Here is a 27,624-nt window from a genome sequence, read left to right as displayed (position 1 = left end):
ATTTAACTGTTGCGCATGTCAAATGTGTAACACACACACACACACACTTTTTCTCTCTCTCTCTCTCTCTCTCTCTGTTGAGGTCTTCAAATCTCGTTGAATTCATTTTCAGTCTCACCGTCTGCTTTTTGTGTGAATTTTGATGCAACACAGTGTGGTCAGTGCAACTCCAATCTAATCCTACGAAGCCACGCCCATATTTTGCATGTGTCAATCACAGGTCACGTGACACCACAAACGGAATCCCATCAATGCTTTCCTTTATTGTTTAAGTTTTCTGTCGTCTCCCACCCGCCAAAAGAGAAGGGTGGGTGCGAGTATAATAAAACACAACACGAGAGTCTGTACGTAACTAGACGTCAGAAAAAAGCCAATGAACCACAAAAAACACACAATTTTCTTTTGGGAAGGACACAGTCAGTGCACTTAAATTTGAGAAAGACAATTCAGTTCTCACAAAATATAGAGGGACAAGGGAAAAATAAAGAATAGCTGAACCAACAAAAAAAAGTTCTGTGAGCGAGGTATAGATATCTACAGTTTGAACGTCCACATTATGTCATGGTTATACACGTCGTAAAGTTTTGTATTATTCCAAAATGTCTCTGGTCACAAAAGGCAACAGAAACAGTTGTTTGAACAACAACACCACACACACTAAAGCAATTTTTCTGTTTCTTTTAACACAACAACTGTCAAGTTGAGCAATTGAGCAAATTTAAACATGAATGAAGAAAGTTAAAATGCAAAATATACGAAATAGAAAAGAGAAAACTTGGCAAGATCAACTTGAGATAAATGTTAAGTACACGTTACAAGGCACAATGCGTTGTTATACACATTTGAATACAAAATTAGAATATGTTTGATTCTTTTTAAAAAGTCGAAACTGACCTACATAACAGTATGTACATAAAGTATTTTTAATGCACTTTTGGCTTCAGATCCAGAGGCACAACAGCTTAAAACTATGTGTGTGATCATTTCTCATATCTCTCCCAATACAAAGAAAACTGACCAGTACCTTCAAAAATAAATGAGTGATAAACTTCCAAGCTCGCTGAAGATCAGATTTTTCATCAGATTTTCCCTCATAACATAAAATCCTGACTGTATCTAGCAGGTACCAATATTTGGCAGGATTTTGAACTTAATAAAACATAAAATATATTATTTGGAACTAGGATCAGTCATCTCAATGTCCATTTTTCAGTAAACTACAGTACAATAATATTATCACTGAAAGATCACAAACAATGGAAGATGTGGTTTTTAAAGTTCTTGGGAAGACAGTTTCAAAAATGTCGAAGGCACAACACGTGGTTAAGAACTGGTCGCACAACAGTGCCAAGACCTTTCGCATCGTTTAACACAGTTAGGAAACGGGGCATGAACAATTTAAGTATTTGCATTCATAAAGGAACTTTAAGTGAGATTCGGCTCCAGTTACCCTACGAAACACTTGCCATAACACAGATAATAGTTCCAGAGAATACCCATGCACGGCATTCTCCGGGTGAATAATGTGGTTAACGGGCAGTAACAAGTAATGTTTGAAAATAAAAATGATCCCTTTGTTTGCAAAGAGGAAAAGCGAAGATTAACGAGTGATTATGATGCAACTGGCCACTGCAAACAATTCAAAGTAACGATGCTCAAGACAACATACACAACCCATCGGTGGACAAAACTTCACGCAATTTGTGAGTGTCTGCCACACCCTTATTATTCTTTGTCTCTTTTTATTATGTACAGTTTGAGGTTTGTTTCTTTGAACCTTTTAATCCTCTTTGTCCTACCAATTTTACTTAACATTTTCAACCGATTTAACCAACATTTTCTTAAGTTTTTGATGATTAAATGAGCTTCAATGTTAGGTTCTAAATTCTTTCTTTTATTTTAGCTTTTATTCTGTCATCAAGTTTAGAAGTACATGTATCTCCACTAGTGTACACTAATTTTCACTGTGAAAAACTCCTTCAGGAGACTTCCATTTTACGTATCACTTCAATGACAATGGAGTATTATTTAGTCAGAAAAACGCATTGAAAGTACTGCATTGGTCTGGATATACAAACTGCTGTTATATTATGACTTGGAACAAAAATACTTAAGTGGGGGGTGGGTCTGGGTGGGGCAAAATGCAAATGCATTATTGCAAAATATGCTTGGAACACAACTTTGACAAAATTAAAAGCACAAGAAACGAACGAACAAAGTAACATACACCTTTGAACACAAGCAAACGGACAGACTCAAAAGTTACACAACAAAAATTCTGTAAAAACAACAACAGAACACAGTTGCAGAGAGACCACAAAGACACAACCATGAAGAACAAATGCACGTGATGCCCTGACAGAAGAGTGATCGCAGATAAGTATGAATAAATCACAATGGCTTCAGTTCACCCAAACCAACTTCACCACAATGAAACTTAACCCATGCATGACCTTAAACCATCTACCCCAATACGAGAGTAGCCAATGCATCCTCATCCACCCGTGTCCACAGGCTGTCTGCTGGGTACATGTGTCATACACAAACTGTTAGTGCGGTTGGTGGGGTGGACATGTTAGCAAAGTGAGTATCTGCTGGCGCCTGAGACCATTCATTCATCACCATTCTGCTTAGCCTCCCAAATTTGTGAAGGTCAAGTTTTCATGAGAATTCAAACGAATAGCATCAGGCGTTGGTGAGTTTCGGAGGAGCAATAGAAACTAGTCTACATTGAAAACCAGGCAACACACACGCACACCCACTCTCACACAGACAAGACAAAACCACACAGTTCACAAAATCAAGCTGGTGAGTGTGTGTCGTGTACAAGAGTTGAACTGGTCAGCCAAAGAGAAAAAACAGTAACTTCAGAAGCTGTGCAACTTTTGTCCCAACAGCAAGTAACAGCCAATTCAACTTCTTTATTAAATATTGTCAGGGAATCAATTTGTAGTGGAAATAAAACCATTTAATATTCTGCATGGACAACAAAAAAGCTAGGTTTGCCATCATTTGAACATGGTTTTACTTGGCTGCCAAAACTGGATGAAAACCTTCAAAGATTCCATTAGTTTATTCATCACATTTTGGGGCCAAAGTAAAGAATCCAAACAGAGGATACAAGGAAATCTACAAAAGAAGAAGTTGTTATTTAGAGAACAATAATTTTGAATTGAATTGTGCGGGTTCTTTTCCCCCTTCTTTTGTTATTGTTGATGTAAGTGCAACTACATATATTTTCTTTTCGAAAACTCTTCCTGAAGTAATTGGCTGTCACTCAACGGATAGGTGGAACAAAAGCGGTGTCAACCAACAAGTCAGTCCAACCATGTGTAGTCTGGTTAGTGTCAACAGAAAGAAGGTGGGCTCTTCAGGAGTACAAAATGGTTTATTGCATATTAATATTATAATTATTATTATAGTAAGTAGTAGTAATAAAATGGTTACAAAATATGCTGGTTGTTATGATAAGCAGAGGCATTCAATGGTTAATGCAAAACTTCCAACATACAGTCTACATCAACATCAGCATCCAATGCAAAATGTTAAAAAAAACTCCAAATGATATATTAGTAACCTTTAACAAGAAAGCAACATTGAGATTCAGGAAGCATGTGTGCAAAGGTTGAGTTTGCCATCTCCCATCAAGATTCAAATAAGAGAAAAGGAAAATAAAATGGAGTATTCTCTTGATCTTTTGCAAAAACTGTTGAGAAATAAAAGCAAAGTTGCAAAGAAAAGTAACGTATTATGCATCCGACACAAGATCTGCACCAAGAAAATAACTTTCTTGAGTAAAAGCAAGTAAATTTCTGGATATGAATAATCAGAATTACGCAAAAGCAAATTTGAAAAATAAAATAAATCTTATTTCCATAGGTCAGATTAACCCAGTCACCTGTGTTCTGCAGCTTTTCTCTCTCAATGAAGCCATGATTGTAATGCATACCCAGCAACAGCAGTATTCTTGAATGAAGTATACAAAAATATGCATAAATGGACCTTGTACAAATTGGTTAACCCTGGTTTCGGAGGGCATGCAGTAGGTGAGTAGTCATAAACAGTATACAAGGCACTTGCAAGGGATTCGTTGAAGTCAACATCACCCAACCAGTACAAAACAAAATGGCTGCTTTTCTGATGCTGATAACATCTGTGAGATGTTGCCACTTCTATCACTATCTTTGCCAGCATCAGAGGCAGGCTGAAAGCAACTGGGTGACCCTACCATTCCCTGCCAGGACGGAGCAGTATTGTGATCACAAGGTGAACTTGCCACATGATATGTGAACCTTCGATTTTTTTTTTCAACGTGTGAACAGTTCAAAGTTGAGATAAAATTCAACATGATTGATATTTTTTTCATTTACAAAATAATTGAAAATAGCTTGAAAAAAAGACAAAAAGATTTTGTTTTTCGATGTGAATACATGTACAGTTAAATCGAAAATATCATTTCACAAAGATGCAGGTTTGTTTGTTTGTTTGTTTGCTTAACGCCCAGCTGACCACGAAGGTCCATAAAAGATGCAGAGGTGAATTCTGCCTCCTTCATCCAGAGAACAAACCAACAGATTTATTTCCTACTCAAATATTCAGTACAATCAATCACAATGATAAAGTCAGCCATTTTGTGCCTTGCCAATTTAATAGCTCATGTGCAGAGACCAGACAAAAGCTCGCCACCTCGTAAGTCTGAATTTTGATAGTTGGGCAATAAAGTTCACCCTGATCTCAGAAACTGCTGCCAAACATTTGGAGCCAGGAGTTAAAACTTCATTTTCAGATCCTTTGAATAATTCCCCATTTTTTTAATTTTACATGTGCAATAACCAAATGGCCAAGTTTGAATTTCAGACTTCAATTTAAGTCCTGAAGTTCTTGCCCAAAGATCAGTTCATCCACATGTGCCAGAGTATTTAGATCTAAACAAAGGTCTAGATCTAAACATGTCTGTTTCTCAAACGGTTTCTATGAGAATAAACCGAACTATAAATCTTGAACGTAGGAATTTTTCATGATTTTTTTCTTTCTGTCTAGGAATATGTTTTGAGGTGACAAGTGATCCGGTCATCTGATTGCATGAGCGCCTTACCTGAGGTGAAATCCAGTGGTAGTGGTTAGCAACAAAAGGGTTAATCAATCAAAGCAGCTGCTTGCATGAGCCACCATCGTGTGAAAGAACCAGGATGCCCCAACTCAACTGTCAGTAGTTTCATCAACTCAGCAGTGGACACTACACAATGTACAAACATCTACACAGAAACGGCAAACATGGCCCAAATGTTAGAATCAGTCAGTATCTGCATAAACACCCACTAGTAAAGCTCCAAGGGAACAAACATCAGCTCATAGCACAGTGAACAGCAGGTCAATTCGTTGTCTGTCGATTTGTACATGGTGTGAGGGTGAACAAAATGGACAGGTAAGCATTTAGCGTCTGTTGTAGAACAGAAAAAAATGCATACAGTCATTTTGCATAATACTGCACAGCCACCCCATTTTCAAACAAAAATGAGTGTACTTATTTTGTTCAAGCCAAACAAGCCTCCTTTTTGGTTATTCTAATTTTCTGTTTAAATCAACGTTTAAATCCCCGCATGTAAAGGTTTCTGCAAATTTGAGTCTACTGTTCTGGCTAGCATAAAAATAATTTTTAAAAAAGTTTAATTTGAAGTCAAAGATTAAGAGAACTCTAAGATGTATCCTAAACAGAAAAAAAGTATGAATTGTTCTTCCTACTTTGCAGTACTATGATACTTTCTAATCAACAAATTCACTTTGTTCAGAACAAAGACAAAAATATTTACCAGTGAAGTAAACCCTACTTCATCCAACCCCTACAAATAAACATCAACAATAGTGTCCCCCGAAGCGCAAAAGCAGAATTTTAAACTCACTATTTAGAATTTTTTTCAACCTTTAACCAGAATTTTAGCACACCTTCATTATGATCATAATTTGGAAGACATAATTAGCATGGATAACCAATCGACAATGCAAAATTGACAAAATTCCTGTTTTTTCTTCCACCACGTGAACACAGATGGGAAGAAAGATGAATGCAACAATTATTAATACGGTGGGATGCAACACTTAACAGAGTATTTTCATCAGCACAATACATTGAGAAACGGTAGGTCACAGTGGGACTCTGAGCCAACCCTCAAATAACTCCAATACCAAACTTCAACAAACTGTGAGCCTTTAGCCAACATCAAGACAAAATTTGCAACATGCCAAGCGATTCACAACTCATTCTCTCTGAGAACAGAACCCCTTTAAACACCCTAACCATCAGGCACAAAAAGTGAACAGTTAAGTACATAGATTAGAACAACATGGAAGTAAATGTACATGTAACAAAACACCCGACAGTAAGAACAAGTTCATCTGTTAATCACTGAACTCTACTGAGCTGCATAGTATACACAGAAATGAACACATTGTAATACTACTCTTAATCTTATCCTGCTTTCCCTCTGGCAAGTTTGAGTCTTTTTCTCCAGTGAAAAAGAAAACCTTTTTACCCACTTAGCTTCTTGATCTTTTTCGGTTTTTCTCTCATCATTTTGAACATGTAAATCTGGAGGATACTTTTTTCCACCAACTTTATTTTGATTGTAATGAAAAGTAGTTCCTTTTTCATGAATTTGACTGGGAGTATGGTCGCTTTACTTTAGTTTTTCTTGTGTATATTTGTTCATATTTGTTGAGCATTATCAAGAAGATTATGGTCTTTTTGCACTTGAAGGGAAGTGTGCATGGGTGTTGGTAGAAAGAAGGTATGGGATATGTTTTAAACAGAATATTTTTTACTTTCTTGCTAGGCCAGAGGTAGAAACAGTCTTAAGTACAGACAAAACAATTCACAAACATTAATTTTGAAACAGGAGTATGCACAGGTGAAAACGATCAACTTGAAACATGATTATGTATGCAACAAATGTTTTAAGTATCCCACAGGTTACAAACTACTACAATCTTCTTCTGACGAGCTAAATCGTCCTAAAATCTAGCAATGATTATGGGCCCCTCAACAAAAAAATTAAAGGGGTGTATGAGGATATGTTGCATCTGAGCCAAAAAATTTATTCTAAAAAAAGTTGAAATAAAACATGTGAATTATATACAAAATGTACGGTGATAAACAAAGCTGATTTATCAGAAATTGTGGCCTTTTACGGGCATTTCAGCAGAAATTAAAAGAAAAAAATCTGCTTGTTGATGAGCTTGAGTATGACATTGAAAAACACAATTTTATCAAACACATGAGCATGTATGTACACTGACAAGTAAAATATTTACAAATCTGTTGTTTCATTGAGTGTTTTGCATAAGTTTGATTTACATTCAAAGGTACTTTTTTGCATAGCTTTTTGATATGAGATTTTCCCCTGTAATCATTGAAGTACTGTTGAATCTTTTGCTTTGAAAAGAAAAGAAAAAAAGAATAACATCTGACCCAAAGGAAAATCTTGATATGTGGCATAGATAAGAACCTTGATTATTGTTCTTTGTTTTCCTGAAAGCTGTAGTTGATATACATTATTTCACCTTCTACATACATTTGTCTTCAGAAAATATCTTTAAAAAACATATTGCATTTACAGATAGAAAATGAGTATTCTGAAATAATTTGTTTGTTTTGAGAATATTGCTGAGAAACATGGGAAAAGTTACTCATTTACCTTGTTAAATGTCTTTGAGTGAGCAGGGCAGCAGTTATCTTGTTCCCTTCAAAATTTGAAAATATCCTGACAGTAAACGTAAAAATGAATTCAAAACTTGCCATCGCTGAACAAGACAAGACTACTTGCATGTCTTGCATTGCATGACTGAGTTTTTTGTTTGTTCATGCTGTTGAGCAAGTTGACATTATTACTGACAAAAAAGCACACAGAGATTTAGCATGAGACTTTGGGAAGACATTACGGTGAGGGAAATCTGCGTAACCAGAACACCAAAATGGTTAAGAACCATGACTTCCGAACCAGCACACATACAAGCCGTCTTACAATGCAACAGCATTCTGCTGATCAAATTCAAAGAAACAACTAACATAGGCCCTAGCTTCGGATTCATGATGCCAGTTTTGTCTTTCATCAGCGAATACTTTGGTACGAACCCTTGTTACCTATGCAGGTAGGAAAGTGTCTATCAGTAACTCAACAGTTGTCACACTCCTTGTTCTTTGAGCAACATTATAAAAACAGCCTGATTTCAAAAGAAAAGTTTTCTCTGAAATTCTCTACCATCTCAAAACTGAAGAGAGAGATTCAAGAAGTATTAATCAGGGAAATATGTTGCACTGAAAAATCCAAACCGAATGCATAAAGGAAAGTTCCTTCGCCCTGTGTCGTCAACTCAAATGTTACCAATATCCAAGAATCCGAGCAGACACATCTGATACAAGTCGGGTACCCACAAGTGAACTCAAAAAAACACATTTCAAAGTAGAAGTAAAAGAAAAAAAAAGGCAATTTGACATCCACTCTCTCCAAAATCCCAGAAACGGGATGCTAAAAAGAAACTTAAAAACAAAATTGGAGGCTTTGATCTTAGCTCTCTCACACACACACACACATTCTCTCACTCACTCTCACAGAGCATACACACAACTCACACACATACAGGTCTCCAAAACGGGAGACAAAACAAATGAGCAGAACAAACATTACGGTACACATTAGTGCCCACAGCGCTGGTGCTGGTGGTAGTAGCGACTCAACAGGCACTTTTAGCTGGCACCACCAAGCCCCCTCCACAGCTGCTGGGGGGAAGAAGAGTAAGTGGCGTGCGCACAATACAGGCCAGTCATTCCAAGGAGTTAAGGGTTCGAATCCACCACTAGGCAGGTTAGTGGCAGTCAGGGCCAACCAGCCACCGACATGACAGCAGTAATACTGACAAGTAGTACATGTAGTAGTAGTGGTAGTAGTAGAAGTAGTAGTAGTAGTAGCTGGTGTACGCAGGGAGGATACTGTACACCCAAAGGGGGGGTTGTTGTGGTGGTGGTAGTGGTGGTGGTGGTTGTGCGTTCAGCAGTGTAGCCGGCCCTCGACTCCCTCCCTCCAGCTCAGCTCAGATAAGGCACAAGGGTTCGTTTGTTCGTTCATTCGCTTGCACTGTGTGTGTGACCGTGTTAGTTGCCAGCTGGGTTAATGAAAAAAATAAAGAAAAGAAATAAAAATCGTGTTAGGTTAGTTGGTACTGTAATAGTCACATAAGTATCATTTCGAAAGGCTACATAATTCAGCATTCCCGTAAATAATTAAAAGATTAATGAATTATTATAACCCTCACATAGGCACTAAAGGCATGGAAAAAACAAAGATTATTTCAAAGACTTTTGTGAAGTATTGCAAGTGACTAGAAACTGATGGTAATCAACTAAAAATTAGGAAAAAAAAGAGTTAAAACACACTCGTCTCCAGGAAACCATATGTCAATAATATTCAGGAAACTGGCAAGTTTCCTTTCATTTTTTTTTTAAGCATGCCTTTTTAGAGGTCAAAAATCCCAGTGAAAACCGAACTGTTTGAAGCATGCGTTGATAATGAAAAGAGAAAGTGCTCAAGTCATCAGGTTAAAGTGAAATACACATTAAAAGTGAGTAGAATACAAAATCTGCTCAATTGCCCCAAACAGTTGAAGACTATTGATCAAAGCGACAAACACGTAAGGCACAGAGAACACAGATATAGCACTGTTTAGAGTAGTTATGACCAAGTTGTACAACACGCACTTTCAGAAACTTGCTCTCGCTACTACCTCTAGGTACAGTACCCGCACCAATACACACATACGCCCGCACACACCATACAAGATCTGGGACATTTGTATTAGATGCTGGTATAAAAATGTCTTTGGCTTTCTGATCCTAGTAGCCGTACCGATGAGCACTGACGGAATCCGTTTGTGACGCGTGTTTTGCTGTTTAACTTTGATCCAAGCAGATTCACTGATCGGAAATTATTTTTTTAATGTTTAGTTGTGTGTGGTAAGCCATTTGACCCTTTAATCCAACCTCTTCTTTGTTTTGATTTGTATTATCAGGTGTTCCTACCATTTTATTTAAATGGAATATAGCTGGAACTTCTTCTTCTGCGTTCCCAGGATAGGTGGAACATTATGTGTCGTCCCTCAATTTTGTTGATAATACACTTTTTGTAATAATGTCTGATGAAAAAGGGCGAATGCAGCATGTAAACAAAGTTGAAAAGAAAAGGAAACTGTCTGTGGAGATGTTTCAGATGAATGAACTGTCGTGAAGAATGTATGCTAAGAGTGGATGTGCCTGACAGTAAGCAAGGAATATAAATATCTGACCACAAGACGGACAAACTATTCATATCATCTCATTTATTTTTAAATAAAAAGTACACTACAATGAACAAACAATTGCACGGTTCAACATTTGGATTTCACTTAAACTAGACTTGAAAGCTCCACATTCAATCAAATGCAAATGTAAAAGACTCAAGAGAACACAAAGAAGACTTGCTGAGGGCAGACATCTTGAACATCCATGAACAAGGTATTGCTTTTGATTTGTTTTTTGCGTAAATAGCGTGTAAAGAGATCAAAATTCATAAAATACTTTGTCAAAAAAGCTTTGAAAAGAAGTAAATAGACCATTCCTGTAAATAATGCATAGTGAGTTGCAGTCGAACTTTGGCTGTTTTTCCTCTTCTTCTTTGGTGGTAATTACTTCGCACAGTATTTATAAATTACAAGTACAAGGCACTACCATAAACTTTCTGCCGTCAACAATAACATAAAACATTCTTGGATTTTTTGTTCCTTCTTCACATGCATCACAGAAACTGCATTTTTCCCTCTGTTGTTCTCCAATATTGTTGATCAGCATTTTCATTTCAAATTACTTTTCATCAATGTGAAGTTCCACAGGTTTTCTTCTTGTTGCAGCATACTTCACTTTCTCCAATGTATTTTCCCCACCAGATCCATACTTACGATGCAGAAAGCTGCATACTTATAAACATATATAAGTCATCTTTTACTTAAGTCTACTTCTGTAAAAATCTTCTCATTGTTTGGGACAAAAGCAGACTTAACTTTTTTGTAACCCTAATTTTCAAAAAGACATTTTTGAAAAATATGATTTTCCAAGACAAGTGTGTCATTACAAAAAAAAAGTACATCTTAAAATACGCAAAATAAAAATTGAGCATTGTAACATTTTAAGTGCTTGGATTATAGTTCATGTCTATGTAAAACCTACTTGAGCAATACTTCAGCTGTGTTTTGGAAGACTATCCACAATTTATACAACAGCAAATACTGCATTACACTTTTAATTATACAACATGAATGAAAGGTACATTTCTATCACAACGTGGTTCTAAAATCCTATCAAAGAAAGTAAAACCCAACAGGGCACAAACCAACACTGGCAATGTACGAAAAATACACCCATATCAAACCTTTCAACCAGATTGGAACAAACATTGCAAGGACCAAAACAGAACTTGCAAAAAAACTCTAGTGAACAGTAAATTGACAATGAATGACATCTAAAATCGAAGGCAAGAGCAAGGCTGCAATAAAACAGCTTCTGAATCTCAGTGAAATTTAGAAACCGAAAAGTGCGGTCAATTTCAATTTACTTTGGCCTCTCTTCTTAGCCCCCTTATTTTCTTAACTCCAAACTATCTTTGTCTTGCAGGGAAAAAAAAGGCTCACATATAATGTGTTTTGCTGGTTGAAACCAGCTTACTTGCGCGAGAGTGGTGGGTTATGTTGAGAAAGATAATAAATAAAAATAAAACATTTAAAAAACCTGAAATTTGATACTTTCCTAGGATATTGAACAGAGACTAATGACAGACTTTGGTTTGATTTCCTGCTCATGTCATTCACGTCATTTCTACAGTTCAAAAGTGAAGGCACTGTGGAAAGAAGGGAGGGCAATTAGGACAAAAAATAAGAAAAACAACAAGTTGAACTGACCTGAAGACTATCTTAGGAGAGCGTGACCCTGTTGTAAGGGTGATCTCTCACGCCCGCTAATCTCCTCATTTTCGGAACAGCACCTACAACAGGTCCACAAACTGTAAAGCACATGTGAGATACTCAACATTTCAGGTAACAACAGATTCACCACACACACACAAGAACAATGTGGGCACTGATCTAAATGTTCACACACACACATAAACAATCCCTTAAAGAGTCATTACATGCACACAAAGCGATATTCTACAAACAATACCTCAAAAGAGTATTTTCATACACACAAAGCCACGTTCCACGGACAATACCAAGACGAGTCAGCTCATACACACAAAGCGACGTCCCACAAATAAAACCTTGCAGAACAAGCTACGTCTCACGAACAACAAAACCTGGCCACAACATGAAGTGAAGAACTTCAAATAATGCTGGCAAACTCTGCATACACAACAAACGCCTTGATGTCAAGCAAATGTAGACCAGACAAACCTTTCAAAAAACACACAAAGAAAGCAGACACAATTTCACAGGCGCAGAAGCCTCAGAACTGAATGCGTAGTATCAATAAAAAATGAGGTGTTTCACTGTAAATACTGCTTCAAGACACTTAATAAATATGTAGTGCATTCTTCACTCTGACCAGGTTCAAAACAACTTTTGCTCTCATCAGCTTGAATACAATGTGTATCTATATATACGCCTGGACCATAGCCATACATGTATAACGTATAATAAAATTACAACGTCCGATCACAGCCCAAATATTTGCACTTTTGAACAAAAAAATTCAACAGGTAAATACTTCACTTATCATTTCAAAATTGATTAGTTTGTGGCTAGTGAGGACACACTCTTGTTAGGTATTAACTTTTATTATACTTTAGCTGATCACTTGTCATACTTATTATTAAATAATTTTACAAACTGTACATTTACTTGATTATCTGGGTACAGCGCTTTATGCTTCAAGCCTGGAGTTATTCTTTTTACAATTAGCATCACACGAAAGCAGGCAAACACAAAGCAATTTTATCCCTTCCTGACTTACAGGTTGAGTGAATAAGAAAACTGAAAAGATTTGTTCCCCTCAAAATGACTATCGATGGTCCTAAATCAGTCTCTGTCTCTAACCCCTAACGAAAAAATAACATAAAAAAAAGAAGGGAATAGTTGCTGGTGACAGTTTTGCAAATAGAGAAGGAAAAGATCTGAGCTCAGAAGAAGCACACTACCAGCGATCAGAAGAAACTCTAAAAGCAAAGGAGTAACAGGCACATCAACGTCACAAATTTTACGCTCTGCTTAAAAGCAACAGCTTTCTGCGTCAAAACATCAACAGAAGTGAAGCATGATGTCCACAAAGACTAAATCCTGCATCAGAAAAAGATCTGACTCTATAATGCAAACAGGAGAAGGAGAAAGGTAAATCAGTTCACAGATCCATCTGCGAAAGAAGTAGCACTTGGAAGTTAGAAAACAAACACTTTTCAACACAACCACCCAGAAACCAAGCTACAGAAAGGGTAGAAATAGCACACAAAAAGGCAGAGGAGAATTGCCTCCAAAATGGATAGCTTTCCCGTGTGTACTTTGAACCAAAACTGATGAATTTATGGCCCTTCTACATGCAAACTGAGCAGAAGCTTTCAAAATCAAAAACAAATTGAGGGAAAAAATTCAGGAAAACAAGAATGAAACTGAACTAAAAAAAATCTAAATCTATCATAGAACATGCCAAATATTGCATCGAAGACAGTCATGCAGAGCAAATATCAGAAGAAACCTATTGTAAGGTTATACCTACGACATCCTTGTCTGCTTGGCAGTTTTAAGACAAAAAAACCACGAGATTGGTATCATGCCATCAAACCCAGATCAGTTAATTAAAAGCATAATGAACTGGTAAACATTGCAAAGGGGACTGTTTTTCGATTAATTCAAAACCAAATCTACGAACTGTAAAGTGTAAGTGTTTGAGTGTCATCATTTTTGGCAAAAGTACCTTGAGGGTTTGTTAAAACGCAAACGAAAAAATAAATAAAGTATTGATTTTAATCCACGCATCCTACAGAAGGCACAAATTGGAACAAAACAACCAAACTAAAAGCTATTAGCAACTTATTCCTGGCTGCAGCATATTAACTAACATATTCCATTCCTTCGTTTGGAATGGACGATTCCAACAGGAAAAACAACAGGGAGGTGCAACACTTCTAAAACCAAAACATTGATAGCAAAATAAAAATCCAAATCAAAACGCTGGATATGAGATCACTGCGAATGGCCCAGAGCCCATTGTCTAGGAATGTTGGATTTCACGGACACAAAAAAGACACCGCGTGTCAACAAAGTGCAAATGTGGAGAAAGACAAAACGGAAAACAAATCAGGATGCTCCAAAAATCATTGTTGCTCAAACACAATATGGCGGCCAGAGAAACAGAAAATATACAAAACCCTCTCTGCTGAAAGTGTGTAAAACTAGAAATGACGTCCATTTTTGCAGACAAGAACAACACCTACCTCTCACCACAAACTGCAAGTTGTGTACGACACACAGTGTCACTATTCTCCAATAAAAAAAGTGATGTTTTTCTTTGCAAGCACTGAACATCTTATGTCTCTCAAGTCTCTAGCGGTGTCAGAGTAGCGTGTATCGCAATTGTATAAATACTGGAATGTAAAACCATTTCAAACACAGACATCACAAAAATGAGCAATATTTCTAACACGAAACACAGAAAACACAGAAAAGCGTGCGTAGCTCGAATAGCTGTGGAAAATGTCTCCAGTATATTTCAGTCCTAATCATAAAATATTGACGCTAAATCCAAGATTAAAAAGACAAACTGAGACAAAACTCAGTTTGACGACAAATAATCCAACCAACCCTACAAAGGCGAACAACAAAACTGTACACAAAGTTGACCTGGTACTCTCATCCAACACAACCTTACAAGTGACAACAGGACACTGAAATACACGTCAAAACGTACAAGAAACTCTAAAAATTTTTTTTATAAAAGTCAACAGCTACTTTACTGTGCTTTCTCAAGGGCAAGAAAGCTGTCAGTTGTCAAGAAAAAGAAGAAAATCCCAAACCACACATACTACGGCTTACAGGATAGAAGCAGCTGAAAGCGAAAAAATCCTAATACGGCTGCTTCACCAACAAAAAGAACTGGAAGAAACAATAATCTATCCACTATTCAACGTCGCCATCATCAGCAACTCCACAAGACAGGAACACTGTCTCCAGGAGCAAAACACGACAGACAATCTCTCTCTCTCTCCACCCTCGCTCCACCCTCATCTGAGAAACATACCAGCGGCTCCAGTGGGGTCCAGATGGTGTGGGTACTCCAAGATGGTGGGCGCTGCAGACAGGCCCATAGGGTAGTGGTGTTCGTAGGGGTTGAAGAGCATGCCCTGCGGCATCCCGCCGTCACCCGGCGGTGACATCAGCGGTGGCGGTGCACCGTTCATCATGCTGGCGCTGCTGACAGCGATTTGAGACATCTGTGGCATTTGCTGCTGCAGGCGCGGGGCGAGGATTATTGGAGCGCCGGCTGGCGATGATGTGGCCGTCCTCATTTGCATCTGATGAAGGGGCTGGGCCAGGAAGCGGTGAGCGTCTGTACAAGAGAGAAATGGAGAAAAGGTGTGAACAAATTTGTTAATAGTAGTACTTTGGTGGTGAACTTGTGAAAACTCAGTGAAGTTGTGTTAAAGTGGAACCCCCCTTCAAAGCCCTCAACAAAATGTGAAAAAGGTAGGTCTTCAAAGAGAGGAAGTCTTAAATTGGAGGGTCTTAAATCAAAAATTTTAGTAATAAATTTTCATTTGATTAATATACTTACCCAACTCACATATAGCAATTAACCCTAGTTCAGTGCTTAGCAACGCTGTATACGTCCCCTTGGTAACAAGGGAAGCCACTCTAAAAAAGAGTGACCCATCCCATAATGCCAGACTAACTACCTGTCTGACTTCCGTATGCGCGCACATACGCCGCCATTTGCATCATTCCGAAACGCAGCCCAACTCACTACTTTTTTAGACCCAACCACACCCACAGCGGGGAGGAGGGAGGGAATAAACGATGTGAGTTGGGTAAGTATATTAATCAAATGAAAATTTATTACTAAAATTTTTGATTAAATTACATATCTTACCCAACTCACATATAGCAGATTGCTAATAGAGGTGGAGGGCACCTTATCAAAGCAGAAATAAAGAATCTGTCCTACCGCTACCAAAGCAAGTAACGCAGAACAGCCATCCTATCTCAATGCCGAAACATCTTTGAGATAGACATAGACGAAACATCCTTAGAAAGCCAGTAGCCGACTCAAGAACTTATGCCAGGAGACCAACTCAAAAACCAGCTAAAGCGGAAGACCAACTTGATCTCTTGCTTCATAATAACGTGGCTGTAGTAAAGGGCAAGACTGCCCTGACACCACCTGCCTGACTCTGCCACCAGACACATTTTTGCCAAACTATGTTGGAGGCCCACTTGGCTAAAGTGACTTTCAAGATATCCATACACTGCACCCCGTTGAGTGAGATAAAAAGATGTTTTTAAAGTTTCTAAACAAATGTGCAGAGCCCCTAACAGAAAACTGCTTGAGGGCTCTAACCGGACAAACATGTAAGACAGAATCGCCAAGAGCAAGCAACTTGCTCAAAAGCAGATCGTAGAGTCTGTCCTGCCCAAAGAGAGAGGACTGACTGCCCCCCTTCCCCCTTTAACTGCCACCACTTGAAGGCATGCCTATCCATTGTGGCAGTTTTCTAGCTAAGGTTGACTTCAAATAGTCATTACCTCTAACCACATAAAAAGATATGAACAAGAACCTTTGTTATAGCGACCTAAACAGATTAGTGAGAGTCAGAAAAGCTTTCAAAACTCGAAAAGTTCAATTGGCTAAATACGGCCCAATAGGAGCCAAAATATTGCAAAGAGGATCAAATTGTAAATCGGAGCTGGTTACTCCAGTTTCTGCTTATACCATTCCAGAAAATTTAGAAAGACACCTAATCACCATAGATCAGACTTTCTACAAAAGAGCTGTCTCTAGCAAAATTAGACAGAGAATGACCTTACTCCCACTTCCCTCAGAAGCTACCAGAGTAAAAATACCCGATTTCCTTGTTGATTAGCAAGGCTAGTTTTGAAAAGGATCAAAGAATCCGATCTCAAAAGCTTCAATACTAGGCAAGTCGGTACTAGAGAAAGATTTAGCTAGACCAAGGGAGGCCCCCTTAGACGTGCTAGCTAAAAAACCTCAACGTGAAAAGTTTGCGACCCAGCTGATTCAGTGCAACTGATATCGCGTAAAGCCTTACATCAAAAAATGTGGGAGATAATTCGGAAATCAAAGGCAGGTGAATCGCCACCTGCAATGAAACGGAGAGAAGAGGAATTCTTTCCGTTAATAAAAACGCCGCTTGAACCAAGCCAGTCAAAGCGACAAGTAAAACGAAGGCGCTAAACCCCTACAGGATCTCTGGCCCAAAACAGAGTAGAGGCAGAAGCCCAAGAGCGTCTCAAAGACTCCCGTACAGTAGACATCCGTATGACACTAGCGTGAGAAAAGACGGAGCCCTCTCGCCAGCTTAAGAAGTCTGGCAAGCAAAATTGTACAGGCCCATACTATGCGACCCGCAGGCCGCTCAAAATAAAATCAAGTGAATTGATCTTCCATGCTTTGAGAACAGGAAAACAGGGAGAAAAAACATAAGCAAAAGGCGATAGTACCAAAAAGCAAAACCTTCTAACCGCGGCTTCTCCAATTCACCCGAAGGCGTAGAAGCGCGTGGAGAGGCAGAGTCCACTCTGAGTGGACCTTCTTGCTCGACAGACTTAGAGCCCATCAAGTCATTAAGCCTCCCATAAAGGTACTTCGCTGCTAATAAGAACTCGTGTTGGTAAAACCCACACCAGAACCCTTCATGCTCAAAAAGGAAGAGATAGGGAGTGAGAGACCCCCTTGCATGTAGAAATAAAGCACCACTATGGTGTTGTCTGCTTGAAACAACCCATTTCTAGCCCTTTGCCTGACTGCTTAACACCCAGCCAACCACAAAGGGCCATAACAAAGCTGTGCTGCCTTAACCACCTAAGTTGTCCCAGCCCTGCAACTCCAGCTTACGCCTGGAGCAGATGGTTACTGGACAGAGCCACTTGCCCAGTCTCCTCATAAGAGACAAAAAACAGCCAAAACCACGTATGACTAAGAATAGAAATCCGAACCCTGAAGCTCAAAACACCAACATCCGTAGCCGCTTCCGATCCATTTGTGAAGCAAAATATGGAAGCAACATTCAATTGGACTCTGAAAGAGACCCAAAAGGAAGGCCCTAGTGTCTCCCCCAAAACGTGGGAGTCCTAATCCCCTTCGCCGTTGTGAAAACCCAAAGGCCTAAAGAAGAGCGATGCCGAGCACTAAAACTCCAATTGACATAACTGTCGGGAGTGAGAGAGAAAGCGTGCTTTTTCGCGCCCACCGCTAAGACTCCCCAGGGGAAAGAGAGGTGGGTATCTGGCCTCGAGCCCTGCCGCGACTGATAGAGCATGGAGAAAGAAGCTAAAGCCCCGCCCGGCGAGCCTGAAGCTTTCCTTTGAAAACAAGAGAAAGCCAAGACCTGCCAAGCGTTTTCTTCCACAGCGGGCTTATCTTGGTAAGGAAAAAGTCCGCAAGCATAAAAGTGGCTCGCAAAAGAGAACCTTCAAGCAAAGAAGAGATAAAAGTCTCGCCAAAAGAGCAATCCTTGTAGATCGAGACCTATCTTCAGACGAACAGCAAAGCTACATCCTTTATATCTGCGTCCTGACGGAACACAAAGATATCCGGAGAGGACGTAACCCCACAAGAAAGAGAACAAACGAAAGACTTGTTCAAAGGCGAAAAACATAAAGGAGTGCGACCCCAATCTATCACAGCCAGGAGATCCTTGTTCTTACAGAAAGACAGATTCTCCCTGCTATAAACAACCAGAAGGATGTCCATCAAATCCGGGAAACCCGGGGGCGGCTCCGCAAAAAGAACACCAGAATAAACTAAGTTCTTAGTCTTTGTGTTAACCGAGACCTACGAAAAGCGCTCAGCTAGTGACGCGCAACTTGAGCCAGTGACGCACGCTAACGCAACACCGCAGCCGGTGCCTGGCCTAGCGCTGCTCATAAAGGAAGTGTTAACAAAGGAGACTTGTTTGAGAAAAAACTTCCACAAGCTCACACGCCCCCGGTAGAGGATCTAAGAACCATACGTTCAAAGATCTTCCTTAAAATGTTCAAAGCAGCTGAAAATGAAGCCACCCACGGCAAACCTGAAGCAAGAGCCTCCCCATGATATGCCAAAAAAAGGCAGAGGTGGGGCAAAACCTCGTTAGAGTACGCAGATTGTTCCTGAGAAGGAGCAAAACACGCCAAAAAAGATGGAGAAGACAAGGGCAGACGACGATGCCACTACTACCCCTACGGGAAAATAGCGTGTAGCAACCCCTGCTGCCAGAGCTAACAAAGCTGGCAGCTTAGCCGACAGCAAAAAGAGGCCTCTCCAACCGCCTCAGAAGCTTCGTCTTCTATACCCTCCTCATCCTGTTCCTCAGTATCCTAACTATCTTTGAAAGGATGAGAACCGGAAACCAATCCCGCTAAGGCAACACCTGCCAAAAAGCGGGAAAGGCCGGGAAAAATCCCGTAAGCCAGAACTCCGTGAACAGATCCTCCACCCACCTGCCTCATGCCAACTGAAAGTCTGGAAGAGGAAGTGGATGCCGCCTGTGCAACAGCAGAGGAACCGCAGTAACGGAACCTAAAGCCAAAGGCTGAAGAGTGCCAACTGCCAACACCACAGTGTTAACGGCAGAAGGCTATACCATCCTGCAACCAGAAGCCACAGCCGCAAACGCGGAAGCGGAACCAGAAGTGGATTGATACCCATTCAGCTGCGAGTGCCAATGCACTTGCAACATGAACAGAAGAGCGAAAACAGTGCTTATTGCCACTACGGCAGCACCTTCATCTGAACAGCCGTCATGCACCACCGTGCAATCCGAAAGCTGGCCCCCCACTTGACTGTAAAAGTCTAGCAAAGAATCAGCCCTACTGTTCTCTTCCTGCCCCCAGGGCGAAAGCGAAAGCTGTACAGTCTGACCATAGACTTGGGACATGGCTGACTGTACTAACACCTCCGAACAGCCGTCATGCACAACCGTGCAATCCGAAAGCTGACCCCCCACTTGACTGTAATAGTCTAGCAAAGAATCAGCCCTACTGTTCTCTTCCTGCCCCCAGGGCGGAAGCGAAAGCTGTACAGTCTGACCATAGACTTGGGACATGGCTGACTGTACTAACACTTCCGTTCGCTCACCAAGGTTCGTACCCCGCACTGACCGACCGCCGGAGCGGAAATGGCCAGCACAAGTATCGGAACTTTCACCCATATAGCCAATGGCAGGGGTTACTTCCTCTTGGCGACGCGCTGCACTTTCACCGGAGAACCCAGTTACTAATGCAGCAGACATACCTTCAAAACGACGTGTAACACCAGAAGACGGAACGCTCGCCGGAACCGCAAGTCCACCATCCACATCCTGCACCGCATGCACGTCAGCCCGAGTAACCGTAGCCGAAGGCGAAGAAAACACCTTAGCCAGAGAGGCCACCCCAGCCACGCCCCCCGGAAGGGCACGCAGCTCCGCTTTCGTCGACGCTACTTCTTCAGCCAAAGACGAAATCTGTGTACTAAGGGAGAGAAGCAAAGTGGCCACGTCCGCAGACGCAAGCCCGAGATTCACAGCAACAGGAGCCGCTTTAACCGGCTTATCAACATGAACAATCTTGTCTGCCGGTTTACCGGGCAAAATGGAAGCAGAGAGCATGTCAACAACATTTTCACAGTTTTTATTTGATAAAGATTCTAACACCGGAACGACAGTCTGTCCCGACTGTTTAGCTTTACGAGACGTTTTTCTAGGTGGGGTAGACTCAGCAGCTACCCTCTTAGAAGACTGCCTCTTCTTGACGTTATCCGCCATGGCCAAAAACAACTCACAAAAAATTTTCTCACGAAAAATTTCACAAGTCAAACGAGGCCACAAAACGCCCACAAAATCACGAAAAATCAAAACGATCTCACCTCACATAGTCGTAAAGACAAGACAACAAGAAGAAACCAAGGAGAAAGACCCCAGTCCAAGGACCAAGTATCAAGGCTGAAGAAATCAGCCGGAGCATACAGCACTGCGACCAGCTAGCTGACCGCTGGGTTTTGGAATGATGCAAATGGCGGCGTATGTGCGCGCATACGGAAGTCAGACAGGTAGTTAGTCTGGCATTATGGGATGGGTCACTCTTTTTTAGAGTGGCTTCCCTTGTTACCAAGGGGACGTATACAGCGTTGCTAAGCACTGAACTAGGGTTAATTGCTATATGTGAGTTGGGTAAGATATGTAATTTAATGGGGCTTCCACTGTACTAGCTACTGACAAATTCCTCCACCAGGAATAGTGTGCAAGAGATCAAGCCCAACTGGGTAGGGCCCAAGCAGGCGGTCAGATTGGTTGTACCCTCAAATTGATCTCAATTTCAACCAATATGACTTAAGCACTTGGTTCCCACCCGGTTAGGTCCTTTCTTGTGCACACCTCCCCAGGAGGTTAGTTCAGGATGCAAACAAAAGCTACATTTCAGCGCTTGCATCTACGGATACTTTCCTGCCTGTGTAAAACCATCTTACCCTTTCAGATTTGTGCAATCATCTTTCGATTTGAACCTGAACCTAACAACAACAGCCTTTTTGTACAGAATTGTGCAAAATTAATTTTATGAGAAATTTGCTTGCAAAACTAATGCAGAAAATAAATCACTCATCAGTGGAAGCCAGACTGCAATTATTGTTTTGTTTTGCATGGGTTAATGCAGAAAGATGGTCTTATTTCTTGTAAAAGCCTGGTCACATCTGTGGTGGTTTGACTCATGGCTGTTTACTAAGTATGGAAGGTACCTTCAAGTCAAGCCTTGCACTTCACAAATTGATAGTCAAGCTTTGCACTTCACAAATCAATTTGTAAAGTGCAACGCTTGACTTGAAGGTACCTTGTTGACACCTACTGTAAGAGTTAAAATCTGTTATGTAAACTTCACCTCACATGGAGAGGAGTTTCTAATGTGAACTACCCTAGCAAGCAAACTATTTTAGAAGTCATCTGATTGCCTTTTCAACAGACTGAATAGCCCTTACCGATTTGAAAATGTCAGTCGATTCAAGTAGATGACAGTCAACAGTAAATAATCAGAAACAATTTCTGAACATCTGTTGAGGAGACATGTGACAGCGTTCTTGAAAACCTGGTAAGGAAGTCTTTCTTTCTTTATTTGGTGTTTAACGTCGTTTTCAACCGTTCAAGGTTATATCGCGATGGGGAAAGGGGGGGATGGGATAGAGCCACTTGTAAATTGTTTCTTGTTCACAAAAGCACTAATCAAAAAATTGCTCCAGGGGCTTGCAACGTAGTACAATATATGACCTTACTGGGAGAATGCAAGTTTCCAGTACAAAGGACATAACATTTCTTACATACTGCTTGACTAAAATCTTTACAAACATTGACTATATTCTATACAAGAAACACTTAAGGGTAAAAGGAGAAACAGAATCCGTTAGTCGCCTCTTACGACATGCTGGGGAGCATCGGGTAAATTCTTCCCCCTAACCCGCGGGGGGTATGCTGGGGAGCATCGGGTAAATTCTTCCCCCTAACCCGCGGGGGTATGCTGGGGAGCATCGGGTAAATTCTTCCCCCTAACCCGCGGGGGGTGTAAGGAAGTCTCATTACACACTTTCAAATTGTGTGCCAAAACAACTCAGCAGGTGAAACTTCACCAAGGTTTTCATGCTGAGCTTTTGGGGGTTTGATCAAATTGATATACATACAAAATGTTTTTGTGAAATTCAAAAACACTTATTTTACTTAAAAAACCTGTATCCATGAGAACAATTTGGGTAAATTGCGTACCTTTTGAGTTGAACTCCCAAGGTAGCCCTTGGTACTGACTTGGGTACTGACCTTGGTATTGACCTGGGAATTGACCTGGGAATTGACCTGAATACTGGACTCCGCTGCCTTCGGGTCCTTGGAATTTCCAAACTAAGAAAGATAGAATAAATTGTTTTGTTTGTTTGTGTTTTGCAAATTGTTCAGCGTTATTTACTCTCATACATGAGGTAACAACTCATTTTCTTAAAATACTCCAATATACCAGGTTTTCTTGTGCACTGTCACATATATAAGATGCCTTGCAAAACAGGCAGACTAACCCTAAGTTTTGATCACTTTAGATTGGTCTAGCTTTACTGCTGACCATTATAATTTACAATATCTATTTCAAACAGTGAATTACAAAACATACTTTTGATATGAAATCAAAAGCAAATGTGGATTACAGATTGCTGCACCTTCCCTTCCCTTATCTTTCCTTCTTTTTTTGGTATTTATTTTAAGGTGTGTTTTTCTGCTAGTATGGTGGTATTCTTCTGAATACATGTATGTCTACACAATTCTAACGTCATAAATGTTGAGATCACAATGCAAAATTGTTTCACACGCATAACAGTTAAGTCAAGCCCTTTCACTTCAGACACTGAAGGTACCCATGTCTCTGGCTAGTTAGACACCTATGCAATTAGTTTAAAAAAAAAATCTGTTATGTACACATTCATTTCAGATTTCATCTCTTGTCAAAAATGTAACCTTGCCAACCAACTCCACTGGAATGCAAAATTTCAAAAGGGCAACTGGTGTTAGTGATACAATTTTTTTTTTTTATAAGCAAGGAACAAAATAGTTTGAAAAATAGCGCAACATTAACATCATCAGAAGAAAATCAAGATTTCTGATGAACCCAGTGAATTAAATATATAAATGTAGTGGTTTGAAGTTTTGATCCAAAATTAAAATGTCATGGGTGAAACTGATCAGAATTGAAAATAAGGAAAATGAGGCCGGGGTCCAGGGGCCGCCCAGGCCCTAGTGGGGTGCAGGGGCAACACCCTGCTAGGGGGCCCAGGGGGGCGAAGCCCCCCGGAAGAAAACGAAAAATCAGTGTAAAAGTAGGCCTATCCTGGTATCTCAAACACACAAATTTGCACATAGTTCGATAATTCGCGCGCCCAGTGAAACAAAGCGGACTCAGTGATGTCCGGTCACTGTGTTAGGAGAAATACAGATCGAATCGCCAGCGGAATTTTTATTTTTTAAAATTTTTTTTTTTAAGATTTTCAAAATAAGGAATTCCTTATTTAACCAATTTCATTTGGCGGATTTCCGCCCTGAGGTGGAAAAGTTTCACCCATGCAATGTTTCAAACATTTCTAACCCAAAACCATCTCAAGGAGTGTGTATTATCAAGAAATTCCACTTTGCCAGAACAGGCAATAACAACTGCATGTCTTACGACTAATCAGCCACTGGCCTAGACACATCTGGCTTTGGTTCTCCACCGATGTTAAAAAGGCACTGGTCTTAAATTTGACTTATTTTCGATCACTTACCGTATTTTCCGGGTTACAAGGCGCTACAGCGCATAAGGCGCACCCCCTTCTTTTTAAAAGATTTTGTAATCCAGTCACCTATTGGGCGCAGGGGGCCAATAGGGCGCACCAAAATTGAAAAAGTATACCGGTAACAAATGGTCGAGGAATGAAAATCGAAAGATCCGATTTTCTTTTCCCTTAGCAAGGTCGATTGCTTTCAACTTGTATTCTGCATCGTAAGCAAGTCGCTTCGTCTTCGGCATGGTTGCTGTGTGACTGTGTGACTGTGTGAGGGTGTGTCATGAAATCAAACTGCCGAGAAATGTTTACGATCAGTGTGCTCACGGAATTTAAAAATACGACTACCGGTATTCGAGATGGAGGTGAGTTCTTGTCACGTTTTGTTCCCCATGATTTTTTCACAATTTTTTTTTCTCGTATTTCACACACGGATTAGGCGCTTTGTTATACAAGGCGCAGGGGTCAAACTCAAGGAAAAAAGTCGCGCCTTATGACCTGAAAAATACGGTATTTGGAAAGAGATATTTTCCTCAATTTCATTTTGCCTTCCCTTTCCCCTCTCTGTTTCATGGGTTTGGTTTTTTTTTTCCATTTTCATTTTTGTATGGCTCATGGAATGATTCATTTATCTTGTCTTTCCTGATTTATTTTTCTGTTTTATTTATTTCAAGTCTTGAGTATCTGCACAGTGGTTCACCGAAAAGTTGACTAGGTTTCACTACATCATCTGAGCAAGCCTGCCATACATTTTTCTACTACTCAAGAATCACGCTGAGATGATACTTTCTGGCAAGAAGGTGAGGAAACTCGAACACAATGTAGTTTATACACGTGATGCCCTAGTAATCAGAACTGATATACTGTGTTCAAAGGAAACAGACTGAAAGCAGGTGTTTCTAGGCTACAGTACTTGTGCTGCATATTGAATGCAGAATATACATTAGAAAACAGTGTACAGGGGTTCAAAGTATTTATCAACAACCAAAGAAAATAAAAAGCAATATGTTAACGTTAACCCCAAACAAAGGCAAAAACACATGCAAATGCGGAACTACCACATGCTTAGGTGTGAAAGTCTGTAGAAGAATAAAGAGAAGCATATTGATGCAGAAGTTGTGATACTCTGATTGAAAGCAGGACAAAAATGGCACGGATCTACATAAATGTGAAAAATACTGTGTCAAGATAGGAAAGGAAGATTATGCTGATGCTCAAAGTATAAAAAAAAAAAAGGGGGGAGCAGAACATAAAATACAAGATGTATGAAGATCACACTTTCTGCCAATGAAGAAAAGACATGTGGTAACTTTGGAAGAAAAAAAAAAAGAAAAACTTTGGAAGAAAAAGAAAAAGAAAAAAACTGAACAAGTACAAAGCGAAGAAAAAACAACCCAAACAGTCCGCTAAAGCCAAGGTCATGCCGCAAAGTGACTAAAGTAACAAACAACTTTAGGGCGTCCCCCAAAAACACTGGAAACGTGAAAGAAAGTGGAATCTGAAGCCAAACACCGCACACAAGTTACCCTGCAAAAGTTACAGACGTCGCAACAACTTACGACTCGACGCTGATGCCTGCGTCATGGCAGTGGAAGGTTTTGTGGTATCACGATAAGTGCCGTTAATTATGGCTAACTCCATTAGCTGCCGCTTCTTTAAATCATCCTCTCCGTCCGGCTGCAACCCCCACCATTGATGGAGGGAGAGAGTGGAGAAGAGAGAAGAAGAGAACACAAAAATAATAAAACAATTCGCTGTAGGTTAAAAACATCAGATTAGGTCATGATGATGTCAATGAGATGGTTAGCGTTATCTTGTTACCAAACAACGCAGCACTTACGAGCATGTAAAGGGTGCATCATAGGAATGGCTTTCTGATCGCGATACGTTCCATTCAAGATGGCCAGCTCCATCAACTGTTTTTTCTTCAGCTCATCTTCTCCCTCGGGCTGTGTGAAAAGGTCAGATTCAAACAGAAAAACATTAACATTTTTTTCTCTTCTTTCGCTTTCAACTCAAATGATTTCCGTCCCAGCAAAGCTGTCTGCTGAAAAAAAGTCGAACAAATTAAACACATCATGCCAGCTAAACATTTAAATGGCTAAAAGCTAATTGTCAACTTAACCAACGTGATTCAGGCATTACTTTAAAACGGTTGGAAGCTACTGGGGTGAAATTTTCTGTTTCAGAGTTCAAAGACCTTGCAACATTATAGCCAACATTAGAATTTGTTATTTAGCCCGGAAAAGATCATACTGATATGTCAGGTTCTGCTGGTATTTCCAAACAATACTGAAAAACATGCAACCATGTTTCAAAAATTACTGTAGTACTTACGTTTTACTGCTTAGAAAATTGATAAAAATTAGAAAAATCAGAAAACTCCACCCTGATAGATAAACAAAGATGATCATGTCTGAAGTCTTAAAAGTTCAAAAACAAGCAAATAAATGAAACAGAAAATCAGACATTAACTGATTAAGAAAAATAGAACAACAGACACACAGACACATGACAGCAGAAACAGCCAGCATGCAATGATGTATGCCAGACAGACATACAGTAATTCAAACAGGTCAATAAATACAAACAGGTTTGAACAAAACAAAACAAAATCCACGAGACAAAATGAAACAAGACATTACTGCAGAAAAAGTATACATTGGAAGAAGACAAGGAAAGGTAGGTGGGCAGATCTTAAGTTTTGAGAAAATCAAGGTACCATTTTGAGCTATTAAGTAGTAAAGTTTATGACACAGCTGTTATCAAAATTCAAGCCGCAGCTGAAATACAAGTCACAAACCACCAATAAAACTGCAACTGGGTTTCTTCAATGATTGAAGTTCAATTTAACGTGAAGGCCTCAAAAGTAACCAAGCCAATCGGCAAATACGAACACCCCCACACCTCTAAACAAATTGAGCAGCCACGCAAATTTATCATCCTAATCACAGGTAAGCTTTTGCACACGACCCTGCAGCGGTCAAGAAAATGTTGCCCAGCTAGCAAATGTTATCTTTTCATCACTGGGGTGTTTGTCCCTTCAGCCGGGTCAAGAGATTGCTAATAAAAGAGAAAGAAGA

General features: G+C 40.0%; 1 protein-coding gene across 8 annotated transcripts in view; it reads right to left on the bottom strand.

The window, feature by feature from the left end:
* Nucleotides 1-243: 243 nt before the first annotated feature.
* Nucleotides 244-27,624, bottom strand: part of LOC138962626 (protein held out wings-like) — a 51,876-nt gene continuing 24,495 nt past the window's right edge. For 2 of the 8 annotated variants that reach the window (XM_070334519.1, XM_070334526.1), the window contains 4 exons: nucleotides 26,101-26,218; nucleotides 23,007-23,138; nucleotides 15,305-15,613; nucleotides 10,346-12,059 (listed from right to left, as the gene is read on the bottom strand). In XM_070334519.1, coding sequence (XP_070190620.1) covers nucleotides 11,989-12,059; nucleotides 15,305-15,613; nucleotides 23,007-23,138; nucleotides 26,101-26,218 — 630 coding nt within the window. In that variant the 3' untranslated portion in view covers nucleotides 10,346-11,988. Of the gene's footprint in view, nucleotides 9,157-10,345; nucleotides 12,060-15,304; nucleotides 15,614-23,006; nucleotides 23,139-26,100; nucleotides 26,219-26,381; nucleotides 26,491-27,624 lie in introns of those variants that run through there. The other 6 variants (XM_070334520.1, XM_070334521.1, XM_070334522.1 and 3 more) reach the window with 6 other exon arrangements.

The sequence above is a fragment of the Littorina saxatilis genome, linkage group LG3, assembly GCF_037325665.1.
Source record: "Littorina saxatilis isolate snail1 linkage group LG3, US_GU_Lsax_2.0, whole genome shotgun sequence".
In the NCBI taxonomy this organism is placed as follows: Eukaryota; Metazoa; Mollusca; class Gastropoda; order Littorinimorpha; family Littorinidae; genus Littorina; species Littorina saxatilis.
This window is presented reverse-complemented; position numbering and strand designations above follow the sequence as displayed.